Source organism: Diuraphis noxia, unplaced genomic scaffold, assembly GCF_037042655.1.
Source record: "Diuraphis noxia isolate RWA-SAM2 unplaced genomic scaffold, SU_Dnox_SAM2 contig0002, whole genome shotgun sequence".
Lineage (NCBI taxonomy): Eukaryota > Metazoa > Arthropoda > Insecta > Hemiptera > Aphididae > Diuraphis > Diuraphis noxia.
In genome coordinates, this window is record NW_028301712.1 from 13,245,294 (window position 1) to 13,260,562 (window position 15,269).

The following is a 15,269-nucleotide window of genomic DNA, read 5'->3' on the forward strand; positions in this document are numbered from 1 at the left end:
TTTTCTATATCATTGGCCATGGGAGTATAATATACCATAGTTAGTAATTATTATAAGTCTGTGTTCTGATGTTCTGGATAATACCAGAGTACTAAATACTAGAGTAGAGTATAGCTACTATTTAGTAGGTAACTCATGAAGTCATGACACATTATTAAACAGTAAAGTAATATATAATATATTAGTATGCGGTATAGGTAGTAGTAAATACTACTAGTGAACTATATAGTGAGTTAAAATCAGTTATCTAGATATTACTGACACTAGTGATATTACTTTACGGGTTATCTCTCCATGAGGTTCACGAAATTATCCAACAGTTCGGACTATAAATAGTCACTAAGTACAGACTGTCTAGGTTAGACGATAAAAAGTATTATTTAAAAATTTAGACAAGCGACTAGATAAAAACTTATTTTTATGGGTCATGATTTGAATTTATCAGAGTTTATTACGATATCTCAAATGTCAAGATTGATTATAATTTATTATGTACCCAAATAATTTAATTTAATACACAACAGTATTAGGTAAATATAAATTACTTTAAAATCAATAAAATTTTATTAGTTTTATAATTGTTATTATAGATACTTTTTAAGGTATTTCACTGGTATTTGTTATCAACGTTATCATTTTATGTCATAAATCATAATAAAATACTAACTAATAATATATAATAATTACGATACATTACGTTATCAAATGTTAAGTGGAAATTAAAATGATTCTGATAATTTATTTCAGTCATTAATTATTTATTAGTTATTACTTACTATAAAACTTAATTAAGATCAAAATTTTAAATACCTAGTTCTATGCAGATAGGCATCTGTACAACTACAGGTTCTCGATGTACACAAACGGTTTCTCAAAATAAATTAAAACTTAAAAAAGCGTGTGAGTCGTGGATGTCGCTCTGCTGTACCCTGTACAATAGGTTAATGACTTACTTTAATGGATGGAATTAAATTTGAATCCAATGATATTATATCATTGCATACGAAAAACGATACTAAGACGGTTTATCTGTCTAGGATATATTATAGATTATTAAAACTTTTCAAATCTTAGATTTAAAAAGAAAATTTTTTTAAGAATTTCTAGCTTAAAATAATTTGCGAATTTTCGAGATTTTTACGTATGTTGTCAAAATTCAAATTTTGAATGCTTATAAAAAAAATCATGGCTGTATTTTTAATATTTTTCAACTGCTATTGTAAAAATATGTTAAATGTCTTGAATTAAATCTTCAAACTTTTCTACCCAACGAGTAAATTTTTATCGATATTTATAGAAAAAAAAAACTAAAAAAGTTGAAAAATTAAAAGGTCAATAAACAGCTCAAAACAAATCAAAATATTTTGAAATATTATTTTATCAAAAATAGAAAATGCATATAAAAACATTCAGTGAAAATTTTAAGTCATTTGTGTTTTAGAGTTACACCAAAATAAGATAATCACTAAATCAGAAATCTAGTGAAAATCCAATGTTGTAAAAATTTAAATTTCAAATGCTCATAAAAATTTAATTTGAATTTCTGGAGGACATTATTTTTTTTTGCGAATTTTCGTGATTTTTACGTATTTCGTCAAAATTCAAACTTTGAATGCTTATAAAAAAAATTGTGTCTATGAATTTCTTTTCTTTTTCAACTAATCAAATATTGTAACAATATTTTAGGAGCCTTGTATTAAATTTTCAAGCTTTTTTACCCGACAAATAAATTTTTATCGATATTAACTTTAAAAAAAACTAATAATGATCGAAAATTGCATATACCTATTAATAGTTCACTTAAGTCAAAATTTTTTGAAAATTGCATGGTGGATAGAATATACTCATATTAAAATTCAGATTCGGTGATGAAAATTTCATTTACTTATCTATGGTCATTTGTTTTAAAATTACATCATAAATCAAAATTGATTTAGTCGAAAACTGGTTGAGCGTAAAATTTCCCGTTTTCCCTTAATTTTTATAGTTTGTTTATCTCGATTATTCAGGAAAATATTGAGAATTTTTTACCTTTGACCCCCTAAAGTACCAACTAGATTCACTTCGTAAAGTATTTTAATTTATGAATTTTAATCATTTATGTTCTGCCCAAAACGTGATGGTCGTGATGACAGACACAAAAAAAACACACGCACATCATGGTAAAATCAATACATTCCTCGCTCCGCTCAGAATCTAAAATCTACGAGCTTACTTTAAATGAAAATCGTTAATAAATATTAAAATATTAAGTAATGTTAGATTAGTAGTAATTTAAAAATATAACAATCAAATACATTTATTATGACGGTGAACATTTATACCGCATTTAATTAATGTGATACATATTATGATTACCTACAATAAAACTACATAACCAGTACCACGTCAAACTCTCAAAGGCCCAGGCCCTATTTTTATGTGCACCACGAATGTACAAGTGTGAACTACGGTCTACAAAACAAAAATTACATAATAATATGCCAGCTACTAGAAAATATAAGGTTTTCCTGAATTTTGTTGCTTGATTTGATTACATTGTTAAATTATTATACTTAAATTTATATATATACATTATATATGTAATTAATTGATTTTTATAAGATATTAGTGCATAACATTTTGGTTTAAAGCAGTAAAATTAAGTGTGTAGTCTGAAATTTTACAATAATAGGTCCTGCCCCAAACCCATTCATATTATTTTCTTAATATTCATATTTCATACAAAACAACTTAAATCTTAAGAAATAACCAACATAAGTAGAAATTATGTCATCGTAGTTGTAGTGGTAATTGCCTATTTCATATCTTTTGAAGATAACCTGTTGTACATTAAAATAATAGGTTTTGAAAAATTGTCGAGTTAATCACACAAAGGCAATTTGTATATTGTTATCAGTGAAAACTGAGCTTAATATATTATGCATATGAGCTATAAAATATGTATAATGTATAATATATTATATAGTTGATTTTGTTATATTAAATTCCAAGGTCAGAAATAGTTGTTTCAAAAACATAAAAATGTCAATATTCAGTTGTAGTAAATATGAAGGTAAAACATAAATAACATCCAAGGGCATACATTTTTTACAATTTAAGTAACTAATAATTCATAATATACAGCAGAGAATAGAAAAATACATAAACTATAGTCTAAAAATGTACCAATTAAAAAGTTCAGTGCCACTGTGGATTTTGGACTTTTACTACAACTATTATGGGAATAAACTCAATAATTAATGATTATTTAAAATGTAAAATATACTTTATAGATTAGGAACAAAAGCTCAATTTTCAACAGCTTTTATTTTAATAAATTGGTAGGTCAATTCAGCCTCATCTTACTTAAATAAATAAATAAATAATTACCATTAACAATTAAATTACTACCTATAATATGATTCCTACCGTTTTTTTAAATTATTACATTTAATAATTTATATTGTGTTCATGATATCTATTCTGGATGAGGGTGTACGTGAACAATGATTATTCCAGTATATGTATTGAATATAGAAGATAGTTTCTTCAGCTATTTTATCCTTGATAACCACAATGTGTATTCCTTTAATTCATTATATCAGTATATTACTAATCCATATTTTCTTTTTTCATCACATGTGGTAGGTATATACCTAAAAAGAAAAATCATAATTTTATCTAAGTTTGAATATTTAGCTCGCTATACATACCAATTTAATATTAATTTCTACCTATATTAAAATACCAATACACCTGAAAAGTAAACTGATAAATAAATGAAACATTAGGCTATTAACACATTATCCACTCTTTAGATCCTACTTATTATGTTGGTCAAATGCATTCAATAGACTACAGAATAAACAGTTATATATTCACATTGTCTGGTAAGAATTCTATTCAAAGAAAAATAAATGTTATTATATCTAAACAAAATGATGATAAAACAAGTACAAGAGTTCAATGCTCTAAGCTCTTATCTAATATTATGTTTGCACAATAATAAGCTTTTTCCATAAACATCAGGTCTAAACTCTAAAGTTCACCAATATGGCCTATAAAATTACCTACTTAATCAGTCTAACTTGTAGAAATATGACTTTTGATATTAACTTATAAGGATAATTGAGTAAATTATAATTTAAAAAAAAAATAGATTTATAAGTGTAAAATGTTCTATAAATATTTGTTTATTGGTTGGTTATAATAAAAAAAATATTTGACAATATATTATACAATACAATATTTATTTCATAATTATTTTATTTGGTAGCCACGGGAACGTAAATTGGTATAAAAAGCTATACGTTTATTATTGCTTATAGAAATGTTTACAAATAATTAATAAACATAAATAAAGACACCACACAGCCAATTAAATATTAAACAAATTACAAAACACTTAATTGTTAGGTACATACTATTTTTTTTTTGTTCAAGTCATGGATTTTTGTATAAATATCTAACTAGGTACTGTTTCTAAATGAAACAGTAGAAAGTGCAAATCATAACAAGTATAAAGCAAAAACATTAAAAATAAAGAAAATAAGATTTTCTTTTAAATTAAATTTGTATATAATAGTAGAAAAATATAAACATGAATCAAGGATGTCTAAAAAAAAACTGACGATAGTAAAATTAAATCATACATTTGACTATTAGCAATAGCTGATAATCAAATTATAATTTAGAGACAATATTCAATGTATTCACTAAGTTTGTATAACAATTTTAAGGTAATGAAGATAATTTTATTAAGTAGTAATTAAAGATGTCAAACATATGAATGCAGTATTGATCCAAAATCGTGAAGCTAACTAAGTTGAAGTTCAAGATCTATGCACAGTGTAGATAGTCAATGCTGCATCCATATGTTTAATATCTTTGGTAGTAATAATAATATCTGAGACTTGTAAACAACAATAATTATGTTAAACAAATCTATAGTTCCCAAGCAGCGGATCAAAATCTTATCAGAAATAAAATATAATAAAAGATAATGAAATAGTTGTTTGGTATTCCATTAAAAAATAAATAAAAATAAATAAATATATAAACCTAATATATTTCTCCCAAAATTATAAACATTTATTTCATTGGGTGTAATTGAGATTTGGTTATTTTAATGTAATATATTAAATGCCATATCTTATAGTTTTTAGTTGTTCTTGATAATCTGAATTTTGAATTTTTTTTTTCTTCCATTTTTGAAGCATATTAACCATTTTTGTAATTCATGTTCAGTACCCATGGGCAACCAAATGATCGCCAAGCTTTTCAACAACAGAGGCAGCTTGTTGTGGTTGAATTGGGTCTTCATATAATGAGACAACAACGGCTTGTTGGGTCTTTACACAGTGTGCGCCCACTTTACCTAGCTTTGCTCTAATGACTTTATCGGTACCAGACAAATAAATGAACCTACTGCCAGCTAACGTTACACCTGAAGCAGCCAAAACATTTTGGTTTTCAAATCCAGCAATTAGTTTACTAAGTTCTTCCTTGGTAACATTAAATCCATCTGAAGAGGCCCATACAGATCCATCATGACCTGAAATAGCTGCTTTAGTAACACATCGAGATGCTATAAGGTGTTTGTCAACATAATCTTGCCAAGAAGACATATTTGATGTAGTGTTTAGTGTGCGTTAAAATTAAGTCTTGAAAAAAGGAAGATATAACTTAGTAAATTAAACTAAGCTGATGACTTGATATAATTTTCCTTGAAGCAAATTATTTAAGGATGCTTGAAATATCTGTAAAAATAAAATCATTTATAATTTTGGCATCTCATTTATAATACAAAATTGTGCATAGTAAATAATAACATAATTGGGGGTTTAAATGTATAAAAGAAATAATAATACAACTCAATTAATGGTTATACCCACTTTGACGTAACTTTTAAGTCTTCAAAATTACTTTAAAATTAAGACAACATGAATAACAAAAAAGTACTAACCTAATAATTCTAAATAAATCCTAACACAAAACAACTAAAAATTAGTTCAATATCTATATTGTTAATAATTAATCAACAAAAATGAAAAACTACATTTAGTATCACCTTAAAGCTATATTATTATATGAATAAGTGAATATTTAATACAGTTCCAGTTGAGCTTTAAATTTAACTGATTAATATCTACAATTATAATTTTTTTATTACCTACTTATCAAAAAAAATGATAAAAAATACCATAATATACAAAATGGTACCTATATTCTATACAGTATAAATTGAATTGAGATTTAATTGTATTATTTATTGGGTTATATAAGATGATATGAATAACTAGATTAGAATAAATGTTAAAAAAAAAAAAAATATTATAATTAAATAAATACAGAAGTTTATTTATATATTACAAATGAAGTCTAATATGCTAAATATTATTGTACATATATATGCTAAATAGTTCAACTCATAACTCGGACTAATCTGATGGAGAATACATCAGACACGGATTAATAATTTTATATTTTATAATGTGTTCTTTAAATTTTAAAGTTTAAAATATTGTAATATATGTAATAAATAATTGAATAATCAAAAAATCAATAAAAAAAAATTTCTGTCCTAGTTTTTGTCTAATAAAATAGGTTACCCTATTCTATTTTTTTTTTTTTTAGTCCCATGGTGATGCTCACTTTGAAAGCTCAAATCAAAAACATATATAGACTTATAATACAATAGATACCACTTCGAATCACAGGGTAAAAAATGTACTGACTCGAGATTGAAGAAATATTGGGGAAAAAATGTGGGTAGCAGATAACAGAAAATATCCAAATATTAATACAAGTTCTTTTTTCCAAATATTTATAAACTTCCTGTATATAATTATCTGAATTTCAATACAAGTAAATATTAAATAATTGATTATAAATTATAAAAGACTATAATCAACAGATATTACTATTAGTTTAACTGCATAAACATACACCTACATCCTACATGAAATAAAAATAATATAATAACAAATGTTTTATCCCAGAAACTTAATTTAAGTTAGTCTTTAAAATTCTATACAATTAAGTTAGGTAAGGTTAGATTTAAATGAAGTAGATAGGTCAAAACAAAAACAAAAAGCAGATGTCAAGTTAAAAGCAACAAAAGACCTACATAATTGCAATCAAACTAATAAGCAAAAATATGATTTCTCCTTAATCTATGATAAAAAGTTCAAGATTTACTTGTATTGTCTTTAGTAAAAAGAAATATTTGTTTAAGTATTGGTTTCATAGACATAGTGGATAAAATTTGAACTTTCAGAGTCTTATTAAGATTAATATATAGTCCTCATGAGGATTTACCCATTGCGATATCTCATGAAATAATGGAGATATTAAAATTCTGGGTTTATCATAAGATTTATGGGGATAAGAACTACAATTATTTCATTTTTTGATTTATTTTAATGTTTTTGTAAAAAATGTAATATATTTTTTATTTAATTATTTCCAAAAAAAATGACCATAGCAATTTTGTTGTTTATTTTTCTGAAAATATTGACGTTTCAAAATTTTATTTTTATTAATTTCCTGATTTTTAATATTTTTTTCTAGTTTTGAACAAATAAAATATGATTATAACTATTAGAAACACGGAAAGTATTCGGCCGGCCGTATGGGAATGAGCGTGGTGTAGGTCACATATTTGATAACATTACAGTGTTAAATGATTCGTAATTTTTCTCGAAACTAAAAATTAGGAAATTAATAAAAATAAAATTTTGAAACGTCAATATTTTCAGAAAAATAAACAACAAAATTGGTATGGTCAATATTTTTGGAAAAAATTAAATAAAAAAATATATTTTCTAACTATTTTACCAAAATATTAAAATATGAAATAATTATAGTTCTTACCCCTGTGAGTCTTATTACAAAACCAGAATTTCGTTATCGCCATTATTTTGAAAGATATCGCAATGGGTTAAAAAATAACCTCACGGGACACCCTATATTAAATAAATTATTGAATACCTTAAATTTATAATTCTTGTAAGAAATGTAATTTAATGGATAGAAAAGTTGTTAATTTTGATACTACTAACATAATGTTTTACACCTATCTATGTATATATTTCATACTCAGACACCAAATTTACAAATACAAGAGATAACTTTGGGTATTGACACCAAATTAAAAATGTATCCAGAACAAACCCAATTGAAATAAGTTTAAAATATGTTAAATTGAAATCAGTCATAAAACAAATATTTTATACCTTTGACATTGAATTTCAAGAATCAGATTAGTAGGTAATAAGTATATTATTTGTAAAAGGAAAAATGTATGCTAGGAATTCACTAAAATCCATTAAAATTACAATTAATAATTAACACATGTATATATTGGTTTGGGAACTAACTAGAATAAAATGCATTAACATTTTTGATATAAGTAATTGTCCGATAAAAGATTAATTGAATACAACAATACAAAATTAGGTATAAATAAATTTAAATATTTAAAGAATAACTTACTGTCAAAAAATTACCAAGAAGTACATACAATAAAAATATACATACAATAATCATATATCCAAAACATCTCTCAAATACAAAATTATGAATGAATTGTACATTAATAAAGTACAATTTTGATTTTTAAACTTAGAAAGTTTCTAAAATTTGAGTGTAGTTACTATTGGTAGTTACATCAAAATAATTAACTAATTTATATCTTAAAAATGTATTTCTTAGACGTACCTATGATTATTTAAAATACATTTAAGATCACAAATTTAAAAAAAAAACTTTGTAAAACAATATACCAAACGTTTATTATTTAGATGATGTCTCATAGTCATTTAACTAGTCATTACGGAGGGCATGAGGAATTTAGCATGACCAGATGCTCATAGCGTGACTTGGGGGGAATATGACATCATGGATGAGGTCATTGGATTGAAAAAAACACTATATAGATAAATATTTTGTACTAAAGCAGTATTACTTATTTTAAGCAAATCAATGAAAACAAAAATATAGGCTGTCTTAAATACTTATTAAATATTTTACATGTATACCTAATATTTTTTAGTAAAATGTTGTAAATGAAATAAAACACGAATTAAGAGTCACTACTATGCAATGCAATCATAATTAATTTAACTGAAAACTAATTCCAAGAAAAAGTACATACCAGTAGGATACTATAAATGTAGGTTGGCTGTAGGTAGAGCTGCTGTAGCAAAATTTTTTTTTTTTGTCCTGAAATATAAATGATTTGTTTGATAAAAAGTAAATGAAATTATTTAATTTTATACTTTTTTATTGAATTTATGTAAAATATTTTACGTGAAAATAGCATAAACAATAATAATTAATACTCAATAAAATATGAGGAAAATAATTCACTGATATAACCACAATTCAACCAAGAGATTTAAACTAGGTATGACATATATGTAAGGAATTTAATAGTTAAGATATTGCCATAATAATATAAGTTAATGTTTAACAATCAACATAAATTATAAATAGGTATTTTTTTTATTTTTTTTTTTTTTATTAGGAAAGAGCCCTCGGCAGCATAGGCCATTGGGCTTACAAAATATGAATAGCTTAAATTAAATATTTACAGTAAGACACATAAACGAGAAATAGGTATTTTAAAGAAGTTAGAATAGGCAGAATACTGAATTAAAAAATCTTGAGAAATTTAAAAGGCAAATATCAAATATCAATATAGGTACCTAAAATAAATAATAATTAATTAAGTATTTTGTAAAAACTTAATGCTTGTAACTTGTCAATATCTATCAGTAATCACACTTAATAGTAGTATTCATAACTTCATGATTTAGGAATGACATAAAATATTATAAAAATAACAATTAGGAATACCAAATACATTACGAATAAATAGAATTAGGTCAATAACATTTTAAAATACTAACAAATAGTGTTTTGCTACTTTGCCAAAAATAAAAAGAAACAGAAGACACAAACATATACAGTTTCAGCAAAACCTACTATATTGGTAAGTGCCAAAAATGTGATGTTTTAAACGTAGGTATTAATTGTGAATATAAGTTAACATTCATAAGAAATAATGTAATAAAGAAATTTAACTGTTGGGTAGATAATCTATATCAATAACAATTAATGGAAGAGATTGGGTTACATGAGTCATAAATATTGTTTAGAGTATCACAAAATTAGAAATGCATACAATTACAGATGTGTATAATATTGTACTTGTTGTATTAGAAAGAGAATAGTTCTAATCTTCTAAAACAGTTAATCTATTAATATGCGGTGACTGGTAGAAATTTCTAATAGGGAAATCTCGAGGACGATTAAAATTGATATACGTCGAAGACGTTCTCTAAGCACCGGGAAACAAAATTTACCAGCCTTATATGGGTACAACAGTTAGTAAGTAGTCTGGTCGAGCGTATTAATATTATACCGGTTGACCTGAATCTAAACAAATAAACGACGACGGTGGGATATTTATAACGTCTACGTATCGCGACGGAAAAAGGGGAATAATACCTGCTCCGAGCGGGGTAATAACAACGAAACCTAATAATAGTAACAGAAAGACCAAAATAAAAAAAAGTAGACGACAACGAATAAATTACCGTCACGGGTTTTTGAGAGAGATGCATTGTGATACATCGCGCGATTTAAATAATAAAATATATTTTGTAATACGAGTGTACATAATGGGGGAAAAAATCGGTTTTGAGAAATTAGAAAAAAAAAAGAATTAAAGGAAAATCGGTTTACCAGCGGTGTCTTCTGTTCAGTCCTGGGAACGGTTCTTCGCTGTGGTGGTCGCCGTCGTCCGGGTGTGCACACGATCGATTCTCGTCGGCTTTGCGGTATCTGTTCACTTAATGCTGTTGCCCGGGGTGAGTAATAACGCTGCGCTGCTGTTGCGACGAGTGACGACGACGACGACGATAACGACGGCAAACCACGGTGTTACTGCGTTAGCACATGGTGGTAAGGCAAAGCGGTGGGAGCTGACAGTGGTAGTGGTAGTAGTGGTCGCTACTTGCGAGACGAGCTGGTAATCACTAATCTGGTATACCTACTCCGGCGGAACGGCGGAACGCTCCGACGCTGGTCGTCGTCAACAAGCCACAGTGCCACACGTCCGCAGTCCGCACACGCCGTTGTGTCGGTGTGACGCCGTGACGGTGTTGCCATCGGTTGGCTGTTGGCGTTTGCAACTTTGCGTGCTTGCATGTTGCATCGCTTAAACAGGCCGATAAATAAGTGATAACTCTCGTTAGGACGTTGGAAAAGGAAAACGAAACGAGAAAATAATTTGTGATTGCTAATCGAAGTAGTTCAGCAGATGACCAGGCCTAGAGCAGTATGCCAGGATGACCTTATAATTCATGTTATTATGTATTGGAAACGCTAAGGGAATATCAAGTGACAATTGCCCAATAATGGCGTGACTGTGTGAAACGATAATGTTTATATAATTATTACTATTATAACGACAGTATCGACGGTGTGTGCACCATGCTGCTTAACCCTCAGCGGCCACAAGCATGAAGCAAGTCTGCTAGTCGTGCTCACCACCACTGCTCATGAAGTCTTGATCACCATATTTTATTCGTTGGTCCATCTCCATTCGATGTTCGACGGGAGGATGTTGGTAACGAATAACGATAGACACTGTAGTTTGATAACCCCTGGCACTGGTGTTGTGTGCGGGCGGCGCGTATGGCGGGCAGCTGTCTGTCCCCCGTCGCGCCTCGCCGGCCGTCCATAGACCGCTACTGAATACGATGACTCAGCGCCGAGTGCAAAAAGCGCATCACAACATTCACGATTATTTAATAATATATATTTATTCGTGTCCTAGGCCTACAAGGTTGCGACGACGATGATCGGAAGGCAGTGGCTGTCTATTTACGTAATTTTCCTTTTCCGTTTACCCTTTTAAATACAATGATACATTAATACTTCTTCCCAAAGTTACGAATAAGAATGAATTTGCCATTCGGTGATCATCAGGATTAATGGGGTCAGTCAGTCTGGTGTCCAGTTGAGCCATTGCATTTTAACTAAGCCTTAGGAAAATAATATGTCATGATAAAATACTTAATACCTACTCCAGTCTCCAATGTGTATAAGGTATTAGGTAATACATTTTACCTAAATTAAACAGATTTATTAAAAAATAGTAATAATGAAGACCATATTTTTAAATTGTTGAGTTTTTTTTATAGATAATAGGTTATTAATTTATAATTATTATATGTTTTTATGCATATATTATAATTATAAAATGTATAATTAATAATTTGTAAAAATGGCCCAATTATTTAAAAACTTAATGTATAGGTAATATTATATTATAGTTTATAGAAAAGTTGCACTTTATGAGGAACTTCTGAGGCATAACTTTTGATATTTCGAGGACTTGAGGCATGCGTAGACCTTTTTTGTAGGGACGTTGGATGAGCGTACGCCAAACCAGTTATGATTTAGATACTTAGAGATATACTTTAAGATATTTTATCAATTCAATTTTTCTATGTATTTAATTAATTATTATCATTGAAAATTGTAATTTGTAATTTTATTATTTAAGTTTCATGAGAACAATTTAAAAGGTCGCAATATATATAATATGTACAGTACGATTCGCAGGGTGGGCCTTGTCCCCCCCCCCCCCCCCCCCGTACGCACGTCCATGTTTCGAGTATAACGAAGGTTGAAATGAAGATGTTGGTGTATACCAGAAGTTAATGAAAGGATGTATAGAGGTGCAATATTATGACTTATAAAAAATTCAAAAAGTCGCAGAAAATGAATTGTGACGTCATAGTTTTGACACTAGGAAAAACAGCTCATGAACGTGACCCATGTACGACACGTCAACGGTTATAAAACGCACGACTGGCGATTCCACACATATATGAATACTTTTATTTTATTTTTTAAATAAATATGCAAGGAAATAATTATTTTCTAATAATCAGTGACGGATATAGTTATATATCAGTATTTTTTTAATCTTTCCCTATTTCCGTATATAAAAAAAATATAGATTGCCCACGTTATCAAAGTCTGGATCCGCCCTTACTAGTAATACATCAATACACGAACAAAGTACCAAAAAACAATAATAATGAACTGCAGTTTGTATCTATTCTATGATCAATATGTATTTGAATATTCTGTATTTCTGTAATTTATCATCTGTGGTTATATAATATACCTACTATTTACTAACTTACTATATATATATTTTTACATACACTTGTATTTTATTATTTACTGGCTTACAGATAGCAAAAATTAAAACCCTAACTTACATTTATTTTCAGAAACGGTGTACCTAATATATTTTATTTAAAATAAAATAATACAATTAAAATCAATAATAACGAAAAAACCTGAAAATTAGCCCTGCATTGATTAATAATAGTATATAGGTGTCAAGTATGCATCATTATCAATGAGTACCTAACCTATATACTAATGATACTAACTAAAGATAAATTAAATTTTGTCAAATAAATAATTGCTTATAGATATGGAAAAAAATTCTGAGTGGAGACCTTTTACAGTACTTATTATAAGTATTTGATGTTAATGATAATGAATAATGATATAATTTATAATTTTTTTTTCGATTAGTATATTATTATATTAGTATAATACAGTACAGAGTATACTATATAGTAGTATAGTACATTGTACATACTCAGTCCGTTATAGACGTTGGGATGTACAGTACCTAGATACCTTGAAGTTGAACTAAGCCAAAAACAAATTTTATAAGATAAGTGACAAATCACAGGAATAATTGTATTTTACACGAAACATAGCCTTTCGTAATTTCGTATTAATGCTGCAGCATACCAGTTCGACAGGAATGAAGACTTCTATCGAACTATCGAGTTTTAAAGGTATATCCAACGTAAAATCAAAAATATTTCCAGCAAGCATATAAACGAATAAACTATAGAGCTGTACAAAAACCGGGGGTCCCTTTAAAATTCTACAAATCCTGATATTACTATATATTTCAAATCACATACTTACATATTTATATTTGTATCATCATATTTCAGATAGTATAATATATTATTGTACGTATCATTCTGGGGTACACAAACTAAGATAGTACTATCTTAGTATCATGGTGGACAGATAATATTACAATATTGTATGTATATTTCATACAGTATACCGTATACCAGCTTCTAAATGTAGTTTTTACGTTTCCAATAAGTGTAGCTACTACAGAACAAAGTTTATCTACCTTGATGCATAAAAACCTGGCTACGCTTTAGACTGATGGAGGATCGCCTTACTTCGTTTTGTTTACTAAGTGTTCATAAGGAAGTTGAAATAAACATTACTGGTAAAGTAGTAACTAAATAATTGACAGATTTGAAAAAAGCGACAATGTTATAAAAAGATGTTTAGATTTTATTATTTAATGTATAAAAATTAGTAAATTATAATATATTAAATAACAAATAAACAAAATTTAAACTTCTATTCACATTGTCGCTTTATATATCAAAAAAATAATAAATAATTTATTCATTACATTGATTACCTAGGTATACCTAATGTTATGGCAACATTTTTAAATTCTGAATAAAGTATGATATTAAATATTAATATAGGTATAATAATACAATGGTATTTGTGTTGTAAAAAAATTGTCCTCCCCCAGATCTTTGCTCTGGATCTGTGCCTGACACCAACGCAACTGCTTAAAAATTGACAAATCGCAAGACATTTAGTGCCTCGAAGTTTTAAACATTTGATGCCGTACGACTTATAGTTTAAGTGCCTTAAATTAAAGAAAGAGATTACCTCATAATTAAATACAAAATCACGAACATTTTCATTTTTTATGTAGGTATGTATAGTGTTAGTGTATTCGCGGTATAGGTACTTACATATAATATATTCCTATTATTATTATTATATAATGTATTAAGATTTAAGATAATTTATTGTGTATAGCAGTGGCGTTTTTAGAAACTTGCCATGGGGAGGGTCCAGAAAATTTTCATAGATCCACAGATCCGTGGGGGGAGAAGTCCCCTTGTCTACATAATAATAAAATTAAAAATTAAGTACAAATAAGATATATTGTTAGATATTAAATATTTTTCAAAATAATTAAAAGGTTACTTCGTTCATTGTAGATCTTAGATAAGTTAACCTTTTTAAGGTTGAAAAAGATCTTTCGGGCGTTGCTGTCGACACCGGTAATGTGCATAATATTTCGATTAAAAAATTAATATTGGGAAAGTCAATCAAGGGACAAC

The 15,269-nt window shown here is 27.6% G+C and overlaps 1 protein-coding gene and 1 long non-coding RNA gene across 3 annotated transcripts in view; both read right to left on the reverse strand.

The window, feature by feature from the left end:
• Positions 1–4,015, reverse strand: part of LOC107167637 (uncharacterized) — a 67,106-nt gene extending 63,091 nt beyond the window's left edge. The window contains exon 1 of the long non-coding RNA XR_016190625.1: positions 3,412–4,015. This is a non-coding gene — a long non-coding RNA (uncharacterized LOC107167637). The remainder of the gene's footprint in view (positions 1–3,411) is intronic.
• Positions 4,016–4,157: 142 nt separating this feature from the next.
• On the reverse strand, positions 4,158–11,076 carry LOC107167635 (profilin-like). 2 transcript variants are annotated; one of them, XM_015516783.2, is made up of 3 exons: positions 10,735–11,075; positions 9,140–9,207; positions 4,158–5,741 (listed from the first exon to the last, which is right to left on the reverse strand). In XM_015516783.2, exon 3 carries the CDS (start codon positions 5,607–5,609, stop codon positions 5,226–5,228), a length of 384 nt encoding a protein of 127 aa, XP_015372269.1. In that variant the 5' UTR covers positions 5,610–5,741; positions 9,140–9,207; positions 10,735–11,075; the 3' UTR covers positions 4,158–5,225. The 2 variants fall into 2 exon arrangements, with proteins under 2 accessions (XP_015372269.1, XP_015372270.1); XM_015516784.2 differs by lacking the exon at positions 9,140–9,207 and having other exon boundaries at positions 10,735–11,076.
• Between the last annotated feature and the right edge of the window lie 4,193 nt (positions 11,077–15,269).

Coding starts and splice junctions, on each gene's coding strand:
- LOC107167635 (XM_015516784.2), bottom strand. CDS start 5,609: ATGTCTTCTTGGCAAGATTATGTTGACAAACACCTTATAGCATCTCGA.